This window comes from Pseudoliparis swirei, chromosome 1 (genome assembly GCF_029220125.1).
Source record: "Pseudoliparis swirei isolate HS2019 ecotype Mariana Trench chromosome 1, NWPU_hadal_v1, whole genome shotgun sequence".
Lineage (NCBI taxonomy): Eukaryota > Metazoa > Chordata > Actinopteri > Perciformes > Liparidae > Pseudoliparis > Pseudoliparis swirei.
The window spans coordinates 8,105,173-8,122,643 of record NC_079388.1 but is presented as its reverse complement, the minus strand read 5'-3'; the positions used below and the strand labels follow the sequence as shown (position 1 = coordinate 8,122,643).

The 17,471-nt window shown below is 44.2% G+C and overlaps 2 protein-coding genes across 2 annotated transcripts; one reads left to right on the top strand and one right to left on the bottom strand.

Moving 5' to 3' along the window:
- Window positions 1-654: 654 nt before the first annotated feature.
- Window positions 655-5,809, bottom strand: pygo2 (pygopus homolog 2 (Drosophila)). The gene is made up of 3 exons (XM_056413378.1): window positions 4,829-5,809; window positions 4,184-4,236; window positions 655-4,040 (listed from the first exon to the last, which is right to left on the bottom strand). Exons 1-3 carry the CDS (start codon window positions 4,878-4,880, stop codon window positions 2,331-2,333), a joined length of 1,815 nt encoding a protein of 604 aa, XP_056269353.1. The 5' UTR covers window positions 4,881-5,809; the 3' UTR covers window positions 655-2,330.
- Window positions 5,810-6,578: 769 nt separating this feature from the next.
- On the top strand, window positions 6,579-16,142 carry LOC130193090 (SH2 domain-containing adapter protein E-like). Its single transcript, XM_056413432.1, has 6 exons — window positions 6,579-7,504; window positions 10,348-10,474; window positions 11,421-11,627; window positions 12,040-12,280; window positions 13,920-14,039; window positions 14,440-16,142. The coding sequence occupies exons 1-6, from the start codon at window positions 7,004-7,006 to the stop codon at window positions 14,621-14,623; spliced, it is 1,380 nt and encodes a 459-aa protein (XP_056269407.1). The 5' UTR covers window positions 6,579-7,003; the 3' UTR covers window positions 14,624-16,142.
- The last annotated feature ends 1,329 nt before the right edge of the window (window positions 16,143-17,471 follow it).

Genomic DNA, 17,471 nt, shown 5'->3' with positions numbered 1-17,471 from the left:
GGAAAAATTGCTCCTATATATTTTGAGCATATTTTCCTGGAGGGGAACATTTTCTTGGTACTTATAACGTGATCAACCATCTTCCTTCATCTGCATAAAGGGCTGCTTCCATAATTCATACTGGATCATTTACATTCGAAGGGTATATTTCAAACTCTTTGTCAAGACCATAATACACAATCATTTACAATATAAAAATTGTCTCCTAATAACATATTGAGGTTTTAATTTTGTACAAATTACAAGCATAAATAACGGAGAAGAGCTCCATTTAAAAACAAATGAAATTATAATGATAATCATTACTATTCACTACGCATGAAATTGTTTGCTTCTTGACAGATTGTCTATATTTGTGCATCTTGAGGCTGTGGCCTAAATATAATTCTCTAGTTCATTATATTTCATCATCTGTATTGGAGTTAATGTGTTGTGTATCAATTTTACCTTTAATTAGTCTCAAACATATTATTCTTTTCAGTAAACTTACATGGAAATGAATAGGACATTAAGAATGTATGGACCCATAACATTAAGTTTGACCTACATTTCAAAGCTTAAAGTAAATCTCTGTTGATGACCTCATCGAGATTTTAGCTAAATAGTTCATTCAAATATGTAGTTGTAACTGAGCTTTAGAACAAATAAATTACATTGTTAACTGTTTCATTGGGTTTTTCAACCCTCATTTTAATACAACAATAAGCAAAAAATAAAAAAGGGAATAAAAACAGACATGGACAATACAAAAAAAATTCTGTCTTTACTTCAGAGTTCAGTACCTTTCCCCTCCCCACCTGGTGTGGGACTCACTGGCGCCTCCAGGTTCCACCAGGAGGCGCCAGAGCAGAGCAAGAGCACAGCACAGATACCAATACAAAATATAAAGGAACAGCTGAGAGCAAGAAAATTAAAGGCAACTTGGACATTGAATAAAGAAAAGTAAAGAGAGAAGGAGGGAAGAATAGTTATAAACACCTTATACCGTGACAGAAACGTGAAAAATGGATATTGTTCGCTCTTAAGTTATTTGGTCTACTTCAAGGCCTGTTGCAGCGCAGAGGCCAGCATATAAACATGAACAGATCAGACAGCAACTGCATTGGTTCCCATGCACCCCCCTCCCAGACTCATATTTTGTCTTCTTCTTTTTGTATTTTTGTCTTTATTTTTTAAAGGACTATGCAAATCTGATGACGCGATGTCACTACTTTCTTTGCCAACACCGTCCAAAAGCACTGACTTCACAATTCATGTGTACTGCAGAGATCAGAATAAATGGTTGACTCAAATGTACGGTATAAAAACCAAAACATCATACTGTATACAACCAAGACACATATGTTTAACTTAGTCTTTTGCTCATTGGTCAACTCTGTGGCTTGGACACAAGCGATGGAAGTTCCAGACAATTGTTTTGTCCTAATATTTACAACTTGGGTTTGAAGTGGATTAAATCTCGGCCGGGACTCCTTTGGATTAATCAGCACTGGGTATCAATTGACAGATGTACGTGGTCAAAGTGTTTGTATGTGTGTGTTGTGGAATTGAAAATATAATTGAAAGAAATATATGTACCCCCCCGATCCCGTTATTTTGTTTCACATAACACACAACTGAGCGCTGCAATATAATAATGTAGTTTCTCGATTTTCTTTCAAATGCAGTAAAAAGACAATGTGATAAAATGAAGCATTCTGATGGCAAATAAAGCTTTGAATCAATTCATGAATAAAACCCAAATCCCTTTCAGATTTCCATTCACGCTTTAAATTTTGTTCTCTCCATTTGCTAAAGATTTTTTTTATCATCACGTACATTTTAATTTAAAGCCAAGAAAAATGGAGAATAACACTGATGATTGAAGTCATGGTCTCAATACACACTGGGGACATTTTTCAACATCGCGCTCTCCGCCAAACGTGGTTTTGAAACGTCTTCCTACTCCAGCGGTGCCAGCGGGGCGAGTCAGCCTTTGCGGGAGTGTCCGTGCCAGTCAGTCACAAAGTGTGTGAGGTAGTGTGTTGGTGTCAGTGCTTTGCTGGTTGGCAGGCTAGATGTCTGAAGGACTGTGTAGATTAACATTCATCATGTTTTTGACTCGTTTGGGGGGGGGGCGGCGGAGGAAAGAAAAATAATTGACCAAGAGTCACTCAAAGTGCTGTATACAAGCATGAATGTCAATGAGTGTGTTTCTCTGTGTAGTGAACAAGTAAAGGGCTCGTCCGGGCGAGTAGCTGACGTGACACAGGTCATTCAGTGAGATCGAAGCAAAGACGGTCTCCGTTTGTCCTGCTGCTCCTCCACGCTTCTCCGTTGTCATCCACTCCTCAACTCTCATTAGCTGCCACCAGCTGGCCTAATCCCTGGCGCACAAACACGGCCTGGATGTCCTTGGTCTTGATGCAGAAGTCGCAGGCCCACACGGCGGCGCTCTCCCGGGTCAGCAGCCCGTACGCCGGCTCGGTCAGGCCTGTGCAGTCACGGTGGAACCAGCGCTGGCACGACGCCTCGCACAGTATGGCGTCCTGATCGTCGTGCACCTCCGCCATGCAGAGGCCACAAGGGAACACCATCCCGGGGCCGCCGAGTTTTCCGGGGCCGGTGCCAGGCCCGGTCGAGGGGGCCGCGGGACCAGGGGGCAGGGGAGACTGGGTGTTCGGGGTCGAAGTGGAGTTAGAGGGGGGGTTGGGGTTGCTGCCAGGAGTGTTGCCTCCGTTGTTGTTGGTCATGCTGTTCTGACCCGAGTTGGGGGCCACATTTGCCATGGGACCACCAGAACCAGGAGTGTTGTTCTGCTGGTTGTATGGCGTTGAGCCAGGGGCGGAGTTTGGTGGGGTGGATTGTTGCTGCTGGGTTGAGTTGTTAGAGCTGGGAGTATTTGCGTTGCTGGAGGGCTGTAGCTGACTGGGCGGTGGATGCTGTGGCTGGCCTGATCCATTCAGGGGACCAGTAGGAGAAGAGTTGGGATTAGGCTGTGGCGGCGCTGAGGGAGGCTGACCAGGTGTATTGGAATTGGGCTGCTGGACATCCGGGTGGCCAGGGAAGCCTCCTCCAGGCTGCGGTGGACCAGAGTTTGAAGGAGGGCCAGGAGGGGTATTATTAGGAGAAGGGCCGTTAGGATTTAGGCTAAGCTGCTGTTGTTGTTGTTGTTGCTGCTGTTGTTGTTGCTGCTGTTGTTGTTGTTGCTGCTGCTGTTGTTGTTGCTGCTGCTGCGGCCCAGACGGAGGCCCTCCTCCACCAAAGTTTTTTACATCCTCATTGCCTGGCCCCGGTGGACTGGGGCCAGGGTAAGGCCCATCCTGTGAAGGAGGGAACTGTCCTTGAGGTGGCATACCAGGTAACCCACCCACCATGTTGCCTCCGGGGCCACCGCCCATGCCACCCATCATGTTCATCCCAGGACCCATGCCTCCTCCCATGGGAGGCAGGGGGCCATGTGGGGGCCCTCTGGGACCTCCGCCACCAGGTAACGGTGGGCTATTGAATGGGTGTCCACCCTGTCCGTGTTGCTGCTGTGGAGGCATGCCAAACCTAGGGTGCGGTGGCCCCCCTCCCCCAGGGCCTCCCATAGCCCCTGGAGACAACATGGGATTGAATCCTGGCCCGGGGTGCATGGGTGGGCTAAAGTTTGGTGGCATGTTAAACTGAGAAGGGCCACCAGGGGGGAATCCACCCCCTCCACCTCCCCCACCGCCGCCCCCTCCGCCAGCTCCAAAGCCAGGCATTCCTCCAAAGCCGAGCTGGTGGTGAGGACCGGCGTTCGATGGAGGTCCGAACGGTGGCCTCCGTCCGGGTTGGCCGCCACCTGGTCCTGCTGGGCCTCCCATGAAGCCCATGCCTACGCCCATTCTGCTCCCAGGGACATACCCACCTCCTCCACTCGGGCTGGGAAGAAATGGCGCAGTACTTGGTCCACCTGTTCCAGTAGGTCGGGATGGGGGCGTAAAGTCATCGTCGAAGGGGTTGGAGGCGACCAGGTGGTCCACCATGGGGGTGGGAGGGGGTGCAAACTCCGTGAGGTGGGAGAATCCTGCCGCCTAAAACAAAAAGGAGAACAAAAACACAGAATATTACTTTTTTGTTGTTGCCTTTTCAAGACTCGATCACTTCGCAGTCCACTTATCATTTAAATTTTTTTTAAATCTAGCAATGGAATCAGATTTCCAAAAACAACTATTACCTGGCTGGTGGACTTCCTCGCCTTCTTTTTCTCCGGGCTCTTCATCTGTGAAGCTGAAAGATTGAAATATGGAGGGAAAGGGTCGAAAGGGAGAAATGGATTATTAGTTATGACAAAAATAGGATTCCGTGTCTCATGCTATTGGTCCACCACCAATCAAGCGCACTATCACATTTGGATTGGCCAATACCCCTGAGTGACAGAGTGGAGCAGCATTAGACCTAGGGCCTCTTTTTCCAGTCCAACAGTTGAGATGGATTCAATGATGGGACAGAGACTGGCATGAGGACAAGATGCTGAACATCCAGGCGCTACCATCACCAAGGTTATGAAGCTGTGCATAGCAAATGACCCAGGCAGACCAAGTGACCCTGGCGAGAGGGAAATTGGCCGCAAAGAGAGGCAGAAGAGGTCAATGAGCGAGACAGGAAAAGACGAGGACATGAGAACGAGGAAGGTTGAAGGTACATTTATAGCAAGATAGACATGAACTCCGTTCACAGATCCACTCTGAGAGAAACAGCCGTGAAGTGTACACATGGGGAGGGGGCGAGGGGGGATTCGCTCACAGCACCAGTGCAGCCCTTTGCAGCGAGTAATGGATGATTCCGGTCTGATTGGGAGATGGGTGAAATTTATTCCTACCTTTGTTTCGTTTTCCTTGTCCCGCCAGTAGTCTCCCCGATTCGGCAGCCATTAGCTAATATGACTGTCGGTGAAATGGCATATCACCGTTCATGGGCAAGAAAAAAAAGTTACAAAAATAACGACGTCTTGAAGGCTATAAGCCAAAAGTAGGTGGAATCTGGCTTCAGGTCATGTCAATCCCGTTAAAATGGTTATCCTCACAGCAGTTAGTACCACGTATATTATAGATTATAACGCCGGCCCAGGTCTGCGAACTGCTTTGCTGCTGCCGATCTTTCGCCACGGCGTCTGTCACGCCGGGATTTGGTCACCAAATCCTCGCCAGGTGAAGCTCAGCTGCTTCACGTTATTTAGCGCCAGTTCGCCCCGTTGCAAACCAGATGCGAGTGAAACGGGTCGCTCGCTCCCTGGGCTTGGCTGCCGGCGCGAGCAAGTTCCAGAGCTCCCCCACCTCCCTCTCTGAATGATCACTTACAGATGTGTAGCGGAGAAGTCCACCAGCTAGCCTCTGCCGCGGCTCACTCGCTAGCCACGTTACTCAATGTGTGGTTTGCTAGCAGCGTTGAGGTTTAAACAAGTAGCGGCAACACCGGGACATTAATCCGAAACTGTGATTGGCCTCGCTACAGACATATGTGGAAAAAATGGTGCAGTCAATTCCACGTATCACATCATTCATACGATAAAGCAATTTATCATGTTTTGACAACTGTTGTTTACTATATGCTAACATTAGCTTGCTAGCTAACGTTAGCATGCCACTGAAGATAGCTAACCATCTTGCAGACTGTCTTGGAAGCAAACTGTACCCTTTCTCCGTTGCTGTGCTGTCCTTTAAATTGAAACTCTCTGGTGTGTCATTGCCAGAAACCAGTCCTCACACGGTGTATGCTTGTTGATCCACCATTCAACTATAATTCATTCAAAAACGCAAATTTTTGCCATAATTATCATGGCCTACTGTCGCACCGGACAAAGAGGGACAAGCAGGAGTATCGCGCACCATGGAAGGTTACATCTCATCGCGAACATGGGGGAGTCCATGTGTCTGCTTCGTCAGAATAAAAAGCATTACGCAATATAAAGATTCAAACACGGATTGTGTTGTTTAGTATATACCATTAAATCGTTATTTTTTAAAAGAACTATCTGTATTACTTTCGTCAACAGCATTATTCTAAATTGGTAGAATATGTGTCATACCTTTCACTGGTATATGTGGAGCAGCTCAGAACAGACCATTTCCCAACCATACCCGAATTTAGTAGGAATGGACATTAATTAGACAGCCAATTAAACACAATGCGGAGGGGTATTGTGATTAATATGTAATTAACATCCAGCATTAAGCTAGTAAGCTTCTATGTACAGATGTTTAACATTTCAGAGCCTAATCAAATGTATTGAAATACCAACATTTTAAAAAGCCAATATATATTTTTGTATTTATACTTAACATTTGAATAACAGCCATTTTGATGTATACATGTATTATACAATTGTAGTTAAAACAGAAGCTACATTAATCATAAAGCCAACTAATAAGGAAGGTCGATATCCTCGGTGGATGAGGTTTTACGTATTCAGCCTAAAGTCCCCAAAAGGTTTTTCTCGTTAAAAGCTTATCACCGCCCATCCTGTCCTGCCGCCCCTCTTAACTTCAGATACCCCCTCCCCTCTATACTACAGGCGCAGTCAGGAGCCCCATTGCGACAGAAGAAGGTTGTGAAAGACCAGATAAGCCACTCTGGGAATGAGACCACAAATCAGAAGCAAGAAGAACTTTTCCTTCCTTCGGGAGTTCCCACTCCGAAGTCATCTTTCCTTTCAACGGGAATGAACTATTTCTCTGCAGAAGAAGAAACAGGTGTAGGAAAACCACAAATGGGGTATTTGATTCTTTATTTTGCCAAATAAGCATGCAACCTGATTACTTCCAAACTTTTTTTGTTTAAAGGTTTAAGAATATAACCATTGACTTTTGAACGCATTTATGACATGCCTTAAACTGAAGTGTGGAGATCCTTTCGTCGACACATAGAATAAAGCAACGGAAGCCTTTTGTTGGAGAGACTGTGATTTCTAAAGGTGCGTCTCTGGCGCCCTGTGGTGTATGGCGCAAAGAGGCGTCGCAGCAGGCAGAGAGCTGTACTGGTTTCCAACCGAGTCACCATGGCAAAGTGGTTCAAGGAGTTCCCCATCAACCTGAAGAATGGTGCCGACAGGATCCGCTCAGCCTCCGAATCGGGCTCACAACCTCGAGCCAATAAAGCCGGGCTGGTGGCCAGCATCGGTACCAAAACATCGGGCTCCAAATCGGGTCATCGGAAGAACTCCTCTGGGGACACCACGGGCGGAGGAGTCGGGTCTCTCCTGTCCGGAAGAAACCGGAAGAACTCCGCCACAGAGTTGAGTAGAAGTGGTGCCATCTCCCCGAAAGATGGCACAGTTTGGGAGAACCTCCTGTCTGGAAAAAGTCGCAAGAACTCCAAAGCGCTGCCGGTGTTTGAGGAGCAGCACCGACCCCCGAAAAGCTCTCCATCTGCCAACGCGTTCATCAGCCGGCTGATCCGAGTGGACAAACAGGACAAAAGCCCCAACTTCAACAGCGCCACCATCACCAATCAAGTGGTACCCGAAGCAGAGAAACCAGGCCAGTGCAATACCGAGACGGTGAGTGGCCGATGCATCCCATACTCTGAGATTTGAGTTTTGTTGTTGATATCACAGCTGACCGTAATTTTGCAGGAAACTAAATAAATGTACAATTTGTTTCCCCACAAGCTTATTTTCTAGTCTATTGCACTGCAGTGCAATGATGCGTATTTCCATTTTATATATTCAAATTATATTTCAGAAGGACACATTGTATTGGCTTAATTTATCTGAAAACTATTTAGGATTATGATGTTAAATGATTAGTGCACATTATACAATATTAAGATTTACTCCAGCAATCATAGCACTAATGTAAAATTAGCTTTCTCTCTGACATGTTAATACATCAGTACTTTGACTCAAAAGCTCCTTTAGTACAAACTATACTTGTATTTTATTATTTTCATTCTCTGCTATACCTGATACACTTATATTACTTCTAATCCACCGTTTTACTTATTGGTTACTTTACAGTTTGGGATTATTATGACCACATATAATATATTTATTAACCATAACTGATGTGTAAAATGAAGCTGCCCGGCAGTATGTAGTCATTCTAATTATCTACACATTCAGCAGCATGCAGCAACATTAATGATCAGCAGCCATTATAATTTATGCGCCACTCTGCATAATAAGTATACTTTTACCTGTTATCTAAGTATTTTTAGATTGTGGTCTTGCTACTTTTTTTTCTCCAGTAAACGATCTCATTACTTCTTCCACGACTGATAATCATCTCATTATCTAATATAATGACACCATAACAATGGCAGTAATCATTCTGTCAAGTACATTTTGTTATGGCTCCACAACCTATAATTTTACTTCTAATATGTTTACAGTGTGGTATATTTTACTTAATCAAACCAACACTGACTGATTTCTGATGTTTGCATAATTCCATTTATTAATTCATGCATAATCGGTGGCAGCATTCTCTGAGCATGGTGTCATCAATACTGTTGTTGACTTAACATAGCACTGATCCAGTCCAAGCTGTGGAAATTGATATCATTGTTTCAGTTTCTCCCTCCCCTTTGTCTCCACTACATTGTGCCTCCTCCCAGTCCGTCTTTCTATCTCTCTTTCTCTTCCTCTCCACCCTTCACCTTTACACCCGCCGACCTCGCCTTGGATACAAAGCTGTGGTCGGACATGAGGCCTTACCTTCCTGTATGTAATCTGGCCCAGTTTCCCCTCTTCTCTCACCCCTCCTTCTGCCGCCTCATCCCCCTCTTTCACTGGATTCAGCCCCCCTGGTGAAGAAGGCTATCATGTTGTAAAAAGCATTGTGTTATTTGACACAAAGGCGCTAACCCGAGTCCCCTCCAGCTCGGCTTTGACACAAAAAAAGGAGAAAGATAGTGAAGTCAGGGTTCGTGATAGTGGAGAAGGGGTGATGAGAAAAGACACACAAAAGAGAGAAAGAATAAAATGGGAGTCTTATATTTCAGGAAGGGAGTAAAATCCCTGTTTTTCATCTCCAGTGCAGTCGCCAGGTTTATTGTTGTGTCTTATGCTCCTTTTTATGAATGAATGTGATGTTACTCCACAAGAGGTGGATGTGTAACATGCTGCATATGAATCTGTGTTCGTCTGTATCGAAACCGCTCTGAACAACTATCTGAGTTTCAATCTGCTGCGTTATTCAAACACTAACTAATGCCCACGTCTGTTTGTCACGGCAACACGACTGCAAGTGATTGGAGGGAGACAACTTCACTTTACACCTTTGTGTCATGGTCAGTGGCTCGTAAAGCAAACAAGACGATATATGGCACTGATAAGATGACGAGCCGGTCGGGCTGCACCGGGGTCGCGGAATAGAGGCGGTGACCAGTCAGATATGAATGTGAAGAGAGTGGGATTAAAACCAAGTTTCAAGTTTCAAGTTTTTATTTGTTCAACAGGGACAATGTGATGAACACTTTAAATAAAAAATGTAAATGCACCCAATTACAGCCGCAAGGCTGATTTCCATTGTCCCCGAGGAAAAGGTCATGCCAAAGTGCAGTAGTAATACACTACACTCAATATAGCTATATCTTATGACAGGTATCATTCTGGCTGACTAGGTTCTATTTCTGTCTGATGTCGACAACAACCATCATTTTAAACTACAGCTGAGATCATTTATCGATCGGTTGGTCATAATTTATTTGGCAGCTATTTTAATAATTGATTAAATGAAAACATATCAAAGTCTTTCTATGCACCATATCATGATATATTGAATATCTTTGGGTTTGGGACTTTGGTCAAATATAATGGGTATATTTAATTTTACATACAAAATGATACATTTCTTAGTAATAAGTGAGTTGCATCACTACTTTAAACTGCACTATATTTAACACGATTATATAAATGCAATTTTCTTCCCTCTGGAACGGTCTATTGTCTTTGTTTAGTTGGATATTAGTACCATATGGATGTGAATGAATGTTGGTGGTGGTCGGAGGGGCCGTAGGCACTGATTGGCTGCCACGCTTCCGTCAGTCTGCCCCAGGGCAGCTGTGGCTACTGATGTAGCTTACCACCACCGGGATGACTGTGTGTGTGTATGACTACTGGACTCTGAACTGTAAAGCGACTTCGAGTGTCTAGAGAAGCGCTATATAAAATAAATGATTATTATTATTACCACTTGGAGGGGCAGAGGTTGGAAAATTCAACCATTTATCTATTACTTTTCTCCATCCATGTCAACTTCTCTACAGTTGTATCTGCTGGAAACATCACAAGTAATTGTTGCCCCAGCTGGGGAATCACATTTTCTTTCTTTTTATACGCGTGGCACATTTTTAGCCCAACAATGTAGCCCTACTAATTTCCCGCGTTTTTTAATCCAGGTGATCATCCTTGAGGATTACGCAGATCCCTTTGATGCCCAGAAGACCAGGGAGCAAAGGGAGGCCGAGAGGGTCGGGGAGAACGATGGCTACATGGAGCCGTACGATGCCCAGCAGATGATCACCGGTGAGACCTTCAGCGATGTCATCGATGTGCTCTCACGCCTTCTCGCTGTCAGCTGTGACCACCATATTTCATTCAGTCCCTGAATCCCAGACTGTGTACAGCTGACGTGTCCACATGCACGTCATCCCTGTGTGAATGAATACCATGTTTAGTCTCTGCAGGCCGAGCTGCGAGTGCACAAACCCCACGGGGTTACCGTGGCAACTGTGCTGCGTTTCGGACAATAGGTGCAGTTTCCTGCCCCTGCTTCCTCTTTCCTGTCTCTGTTTCCTGGTACTATTCTCTAAAAAGGAAGTTGGCCCTCAGTGCCCCCCACCTCCTCACGGTGTAACCCCCTATATGGAGCTGTCTGATCATTTATCAAAACTTCCCAGCATCTAGGAAGACTGGCGGTCTGTCGGCCAATCAAATGCTCCCCCGACCTTTCATTCCATCATGCCATTGTTTTAACTACAAGGGTTAAACAATAGCCTGCTGTGAATGTAAATGGTGTATTGCAGTTCAATCAGTGCCTCTGCTACTTCCAGTCCTCCTCAGAGAATTATTCAGAGGATGTGATGATGTGACTGAGTCAATTTAATGAGGCTTAAATCATACCGAGGAAGTGAGAAAGAGTCTGATGTCACTGTGACTCCATAAGCAAGGCAGCTGAATCCCTAGGTTACTGACCTGAATGATCTTTTATATAGACTTTAAAAGCAGTCAAAAATGAATAAATACTTTTCTATGTGTTATTGATCAGTTATAAGCCTCGCAGGAAGGACTTCTGGGCAGCCAGGTTGTGAGTGATTGAACCGTATAACTATCCCCTGAAACATGTATTTATTTACAACTTATTTCACATGTATTAACGTATTACCAACATTCCTGTATGTAGGCGTGTTGGTTCTATACTGATTTTCCAGCACAGGTTTGAATCTTGAATCCCTTGTTTTCTACCTGCAAGAAATCAGACGTCGGGGGTCCAAGGACCTGCTGAAGGTGTGTGTGCTGGTGGAGGCGAGCGAGGCAACGGTGGAGGACAGTGCGCCCGTGCCCTTACAGATATATGACGTCCCGTATGAGGGCAGTGGTGACGGGGACAAGACGGCGGTCATGCGGCCCGAGCTGCCCTGGGAGTGGAAGAAAGAGCATATCGTCAAAACTCTGTCAGGTACAGCCAATGTTTTTTACACCACATCCATCTTGATCGCAGACACACAGCTTTCTGAGAAGGAAAGTTTGCTTCTGCCACTTTTAGATAGTTAATCTTTTCTTTATTTTTATAAATTATATAGCAACGCTTTTCAAAGTAACTAAAAGACCGAATTTATATAACCCTTCCACGTCCCCACCTCAAATCCATATGAGGTATCTTTGTTGAAACCACAAAATAAGGCCTGCTCTCACATTTATATTTCATATGCTGCATAGACTGACATAGAACAGCATATTGAATCACATCTTGCATGATTCATCATGTCTTCATATTTTGATATTTACAGGAAGCTTCGGGAACAAAGTTTGAACTCACTTCTTTTCTTTGCATGAATTGACATCTTCCCTCGTCTCTCTTCTCCCCACAGCACAGTTTGACAGCCCTGAACGCCAAACCAAAGAGGAGATGCCTCACCCCACACTCACCAGGCAGCCCCAACACCCGCTGGCCCAGCCTCCGCAGCAGCATCAGCACCTGAGGCAGAAAAGCTGGACCCAGAAGATCCTGCGGTCCTCTCCCACGACGCCGTCGCCATCCTGCAACCCCGGCAGCATCCCCGACCCCGAGGCCTGCTGCGTTGACCCCTGCCTGCCCCTGGAAAAACAGAGGTGAGGAGGAGAGGTGACCCTGTGGGTGCATAACACTTAGATCAGTGGTCACCAACCTTTTTGAGCCCAAGATCCCTGACCTCTGCCTTCATGACCGGCAAGATCTACCGATTGAGGCGTTGAGAGAAAACGACGGTCCAGACTGGACTTACAACTTTTTATTTGGCCTAATTGTCATTTTGGTCCAGCGTTTAAATTGATGTGACCAAGAACACAGAATTTAAGTGTAATAGAACAAGTAAGATATTTGTTCACCGCACACAATATGAACAAGAAAAAACACATTTGCAATGAGCAGCTGGATGAACTACCAATATAAATGTTGTATTTATTTACATGTTGTTGCCTCTGTACCTGTACTCTAGCAATGACAAGAAATTGAATCCAATCCAATTACAACACAACACTGACAACATGATCAGTCAGTGCAACTCATGTAAGTTCAGCTCTCATCACAATGCCATCAAGCCATGTGACTCCAGTCAGTGTTATGGCTGTGACTGAACTCTGCCTGTGAGCTTGGAGTTAGTTCATAATCACAGACAGACAGTCTGAGGCCGTCTGTGAGCTGTCTGTCAGTAATTCAGCTCCTGGTCTTTGATTTGGTGATTTTCTCAACTCCACTGACGAGTTTTTTCGGGGCAAATTTGGTATTCATGAAAGTTTTCTTATCTGGGTCTGGTTCTGAATTCAGACCGTTGGTGATTACATTCACATCAGCTCTACAGACGTCCTCAGATTTAAATAATTATAATAATAATATATATGAGAACCACCATTTGTGACTCCTGCATCTGTCCCTTTTCAAATAATAGAATAAATGCAATTGCAATCACTTTCAAGTAAACCAGATTGCTCTATCAGACAAGAAAAAAACCCTCAATGTTGAGCTTTTGTTTTGAAGGACAACAGCAGAAAAGCCGAACTCACCGAGGTAAAACCTGGCAAGTCGCCAAGAATCTCGGCAGTCGCGCATGCGCAGGCGTAATCTGTTAATGCCTTAACCTAAACATTTACACGAAGGTACAGGCATTTCAACATTTATTTATTGATGACTTAGTTTTATGTCTTTGTACTTTGAGCTTTTGTAATATGTGAAGTTATCAATAAAGGTGTTTCTGCATTTCCCCCTGCGCCCCACCTGTAGTGGTACGTTCCCCTCTTTCAGGGAGCACAGCTGAGAACACGGCTGTGTAAGCGAACCCGTTTTCAGGCGTTCATGAATCAGGCGGAGATCTTTTCTGACGTCGATCTTCCAGTCAGGAAGAAAACATTTCAGAAGACACTTCAGAAAATGTTCCAAAACAAGGAACAATGTGTTTCTGAATTTATTTTCATTTTATTTTGGAGATCGACAGGGAACGTCTCCGAGATCGACCGGTCGATCGCGATCGACGGTTTGGCGACCACTGACTTAGATATTTAAAACTGCAATACTCAAACTATTTTTAAATTAATGAATTACTTTTGAATGTCAGAACATGTCTGATTATGCGTTATACAAGCCTCACTCCAGATTGTTCGTAGTTCTCAGAGTTACGTCTGAGTCATGCTCAACAGGTGTGTATGACATGAGGATCCAGACCTGATAAGCAGCAGGTGAAAATGTAACCCTTCTCTCTCTCACCCTCTTTCTCAGCTGGTACCATGGCTACGTGACTCGCCAGGAGGCGGAGTTTCAGCTGCAGTCTTGCAAAGAGGCCAGCTTCCTGGTCAGGAACAGCGAGTCGGACAGCAGCAAGTACTCCATCGCCCTCAAGTGAGTGCAGCCTGAAAGTGCATGGGTGGTGCCTGAAGGGCGGAGGTTGTACATATTGATCACATACTGTGCTCTATGAAAGGATTCAGAGGGATTTGGTCCAGTTGTAAACTCACCACAGGAAAGTTGTTGATGTCATAATCTCCGTTTTTAAGAGTCAAACTAGAGTCAATCCACTTTCAAATTGAGATAAATCAGAGCAGAGCTGAACAATGCAGTTTGATACTCCCTCATGAGGGAAGAGCCTCTATAAAAAAGGATCTGGAATACATCAAGATTAATTATATACATGAAAGATAACGTCAACAAATAGTTCATGTATAGCAAAAGTCACACAGGGCATCATCCTATTTGACAAAATAATGATTTTCTCTCCTTCCGTGTCCTTTGTGTGACTCAGGACGAGCCAAGGCTGCGTCCACATCATTGTTGCCCAGACCAAAGAAAGCGGCTACACCCTGGACCAGATCAGCTGCGTGTTCGCCAGCATCCCAGAGGTGGTGCATCACTACTGCTCCCGCCGTCTGCCTTTCGGCGGCGCTGAGCACATGACCCTGCTGCATCCAGTGCCTCGCATCCACTGACTCCACCCCACCCGAGCTTAGGTATACAAACCAAACACACCTCTCGGCCTGCAGGGATACAATGTTTCCAGAAATCAGTCCCGACCTCACCTCTCCGACCAGTCTGCAGACCTAATGCTCCATCTCACGTTATAACCTGACTGTGGGACACTACTTTGTTATTTTTATGATTTTTAATGTTATAATCAGAAAAAATGTGCAGCTCACTCTGTGTCTCCTTATGTCTTTATTGTCCTGTTGATGTTAAGCTGATGCAAAACATCCAGGCTGCTGTTTTGCATCTGAGCCGATGAGGCAATTTTAATGATGACATGTGAGTTGGATTGGGACCAAGACTCATCCTCTGATGTTTTAATTATCCAGTGTGGCTCTACTAGAAGCTCCACGGGATATTGTTGTTATTGTTGTTATTGTGATTAAGTGAAATGTAATATGAAGCAGAAAGGATTCTGACGGAGTGAGTCTCAGTAGTTTGTGGCTCTCCTTCGCCCTCTGGTGGACGTGCTGGTACAATGCACCAACATGCCTTAACAAAGAAGTCTCTTCTTTCCTCCAAATTGATGGGTAAAACCCAAACACGGAGCATATCATTACACTTATTATGAACAAAGAGCAGCTATTTTAATATGTTGTGCTTGCAGCATGTGTCTAATTTATGCTCCTATACTTGTTGGTTGTAACCAATGGCTCTTGAGGATTTCCTCTGTTTTACTGTGAATGAGGGAGCTGTTTTCACTGTGTTGTCTGCACTGTGAAGAGTGAGTGATTCACTCGAATGCAATGTGCTTGACAGACCATGGCTTTACGATTGTTGCTGTTTTTCATGACGAGAACTGAGACCACGCTTCATTCTCAGCAACATATCCCTGTCCGTCTGGTGGAAAACCCTGCAGATTATTATGATTTGTATTGAGAAAACATTGTAAAATTAATGTTTTTTTTGTCTGCCTTCTTTATGTCTACACATGGGGATCATTTATCAAATGACAACAATTGCAATACAATAAACAAAAACGTTTTAAACTGTAAAAAGAAGAAGCCATTGTTCATCCAGACCTCTGATGCTGCTCTCCCACATTTTTTATTGCCCCCTGGTGCTAAGAGGCAGAAGACCAACTTGATGAGTGGTAACTATATTGTAATCACAAGGGTCTTATTTTTCTTTGTGTATTTCAAATGTAACTCAAACATTTGGCCTGGTATGTGTACTCTTAATCTAGAGATGCTTGAAATCATTTGGATGATTCTCATCTGCAATAAATCCAGGATGACAATAAAATATGGTTAAACTAAGACTACGTTCTGTCTTAAGTTATCTTGTTTTGGACGTCTGCCAGTTTCTATATCTCTACAAAGATTTAAGCAAGGTCAGCTTGTGGTTTTTGGCAGAGCACTGAAGCAGACGTTTTACGAGGACACACACCTGCAAAGCATAACTCACCGTTCTTCTTGACTTGTTATATCAAGACCTGTTGTTCAGAAATTGTAAAACCGATTAGAATAAAAGTATGTGAATCTCGATGCTCCTTTCTGATCCCAATAAATCAACAACATGTGAGGCTGTGTTTGTGTCAGGGATCAAAGCATCAAACGGCCTCACCGTCCCCGAGGAAGCCTTCCAATGACTGAATGAGGCACTTTTTAGAACAATGAATCTTTTAACAGCAAGAGCTAGATTGTGGTTTCAATGGTTTGGTAATTTGTCTGGAAGTTAAGAGCTCCAATTGGCCAAAAGGGAATAGATTATTATGCCAGGTTAGAGTGAAAAGGTCAGGAGGTAAGGTCTCGTGCAGGAGATTAGGTTGAGCCGAGGATCATGTTGGGGATAAACATCTTGCGTTGCTGCAAGGAGCACCGGGCCCTGTGCCGTGGATCTGAGGTAAGTGCAGCCCTCCAAACAGACAAAGAGTAACAGTAGTATTTTACACCTGTGTCAAGGACGCTAAATGTGAAGGAAACAGGAGCAATGGATACCAACCCTCCTAATCATCCGTCCCTCTCGTTTACCTCACTCTGTTACCCGAGGCTGATACATGTCGGTCACCTTGACTCTCGGGGAGGACACGATCCCGGTTCGCTTCTCTATTAGGGGAAAAGAGAGTTTGTATTTTAATTTATGAAGGCAAGAGACCCACAGTTTAGATTTCATTCCTCTAAATCCATAGGTAAATTTCAGGGGACTGATGAGGGGCACTTTTACCTGGTTTGTTATTAACAAATAATCATCTATCAGTGTGTGGACAATACAGCGATGCAAATGTGTCAGACTCAGCAGGAACCTGATACGGAAAGTATCAAAGGTTAAAGGGGTGAACAGTTTACCTGAAAGGTGACAAGGGGCCTCAAGACACACACAAGCTGGTTTCCTTTTGATCAATGTGTTATTTTAGTCATTTAGAAAGTAACTGTCCAATACATGTAGCGGGGTGGATGTGTAAAGCAACATACACGGAGTACCTCAAAACAGCACTTTAGTCAATGATTGGTTACTTTCCAACACAGCCTGTTATATCAAAGCATGTTACGTCACATGTCATTTAGCTGACGCTTTTATTCAAAGCTACTTACAGTGAATTTAACCACGAGTACAAACTCAGAACAACAAGAATCAAGAAAGTAACATTTCTTCAAGAAAGCCAAACTACAAAAATACCATGAGTAATACCATAAGTAATACCATAAGTAATAATATCATAATTAATACCATGAGTAATACCATAAGTAGTAATATCATAAGTAATACCATAAGCAATACCATAAGTAATACCATAGTAATATCATAAGTAATACTATTAGTAATACCATAAGTAATACCATGAGTAATACCATGAGTAATACCATGAGTAAT

What these genes read in the sequence shown, in the direction of transcription:
- pygo2 (XM_056413378.1), bottom strand. Translation starts at nt 4,880, where the DNA reads ATGGCTGCCGAATCGGGGAGACTACTGGCGGGACAAGGAAAACGAAAC. An exon ending in ACAAGGAAAACGAAACAAAG is followed by an intron (nt 4,237 to 4,828) that starts GTAGGAATAAAT and finishes TCAATCTTTCAG; the next exon opens with CTTCACAGATGAAGAGCCCG. An exon ending in CGAGGAAGTCCACCAGCCAG is followed by an intron (nt 4,041 to 4,183) that starts GTAATAGTTGTT and finishes TTTTTGTTTTAG; the next exon opens with GCGGCAGGATTCTCCCACCT.
- LOC130193090 (XM_056413432.1), top strand. Translation starts at nt 7,004, where the DNA reads ATGGCAAAGTGGTTCAAGGAGTTCCCCATCAACCTGAAGAATGGTGCC. An exon ending in TGCCCAGCAGATGATCACCG is followed by an intron (nt 10,475 to 11,420) that starts GTGAGACCTTCA and finishes TCTACCTGCAAG; the next exon opens with AAATCAGACGTCGGGGGTCC. An exon ending in TATCGTCAAAACTCTGTCAG is followed by an intron (nt 11,628 to 12,039) that starts GTACAGCCAATG and finishes TTCTCCCCACAG; the next exon opens with CACAGTTTGACAGCCCTGAA.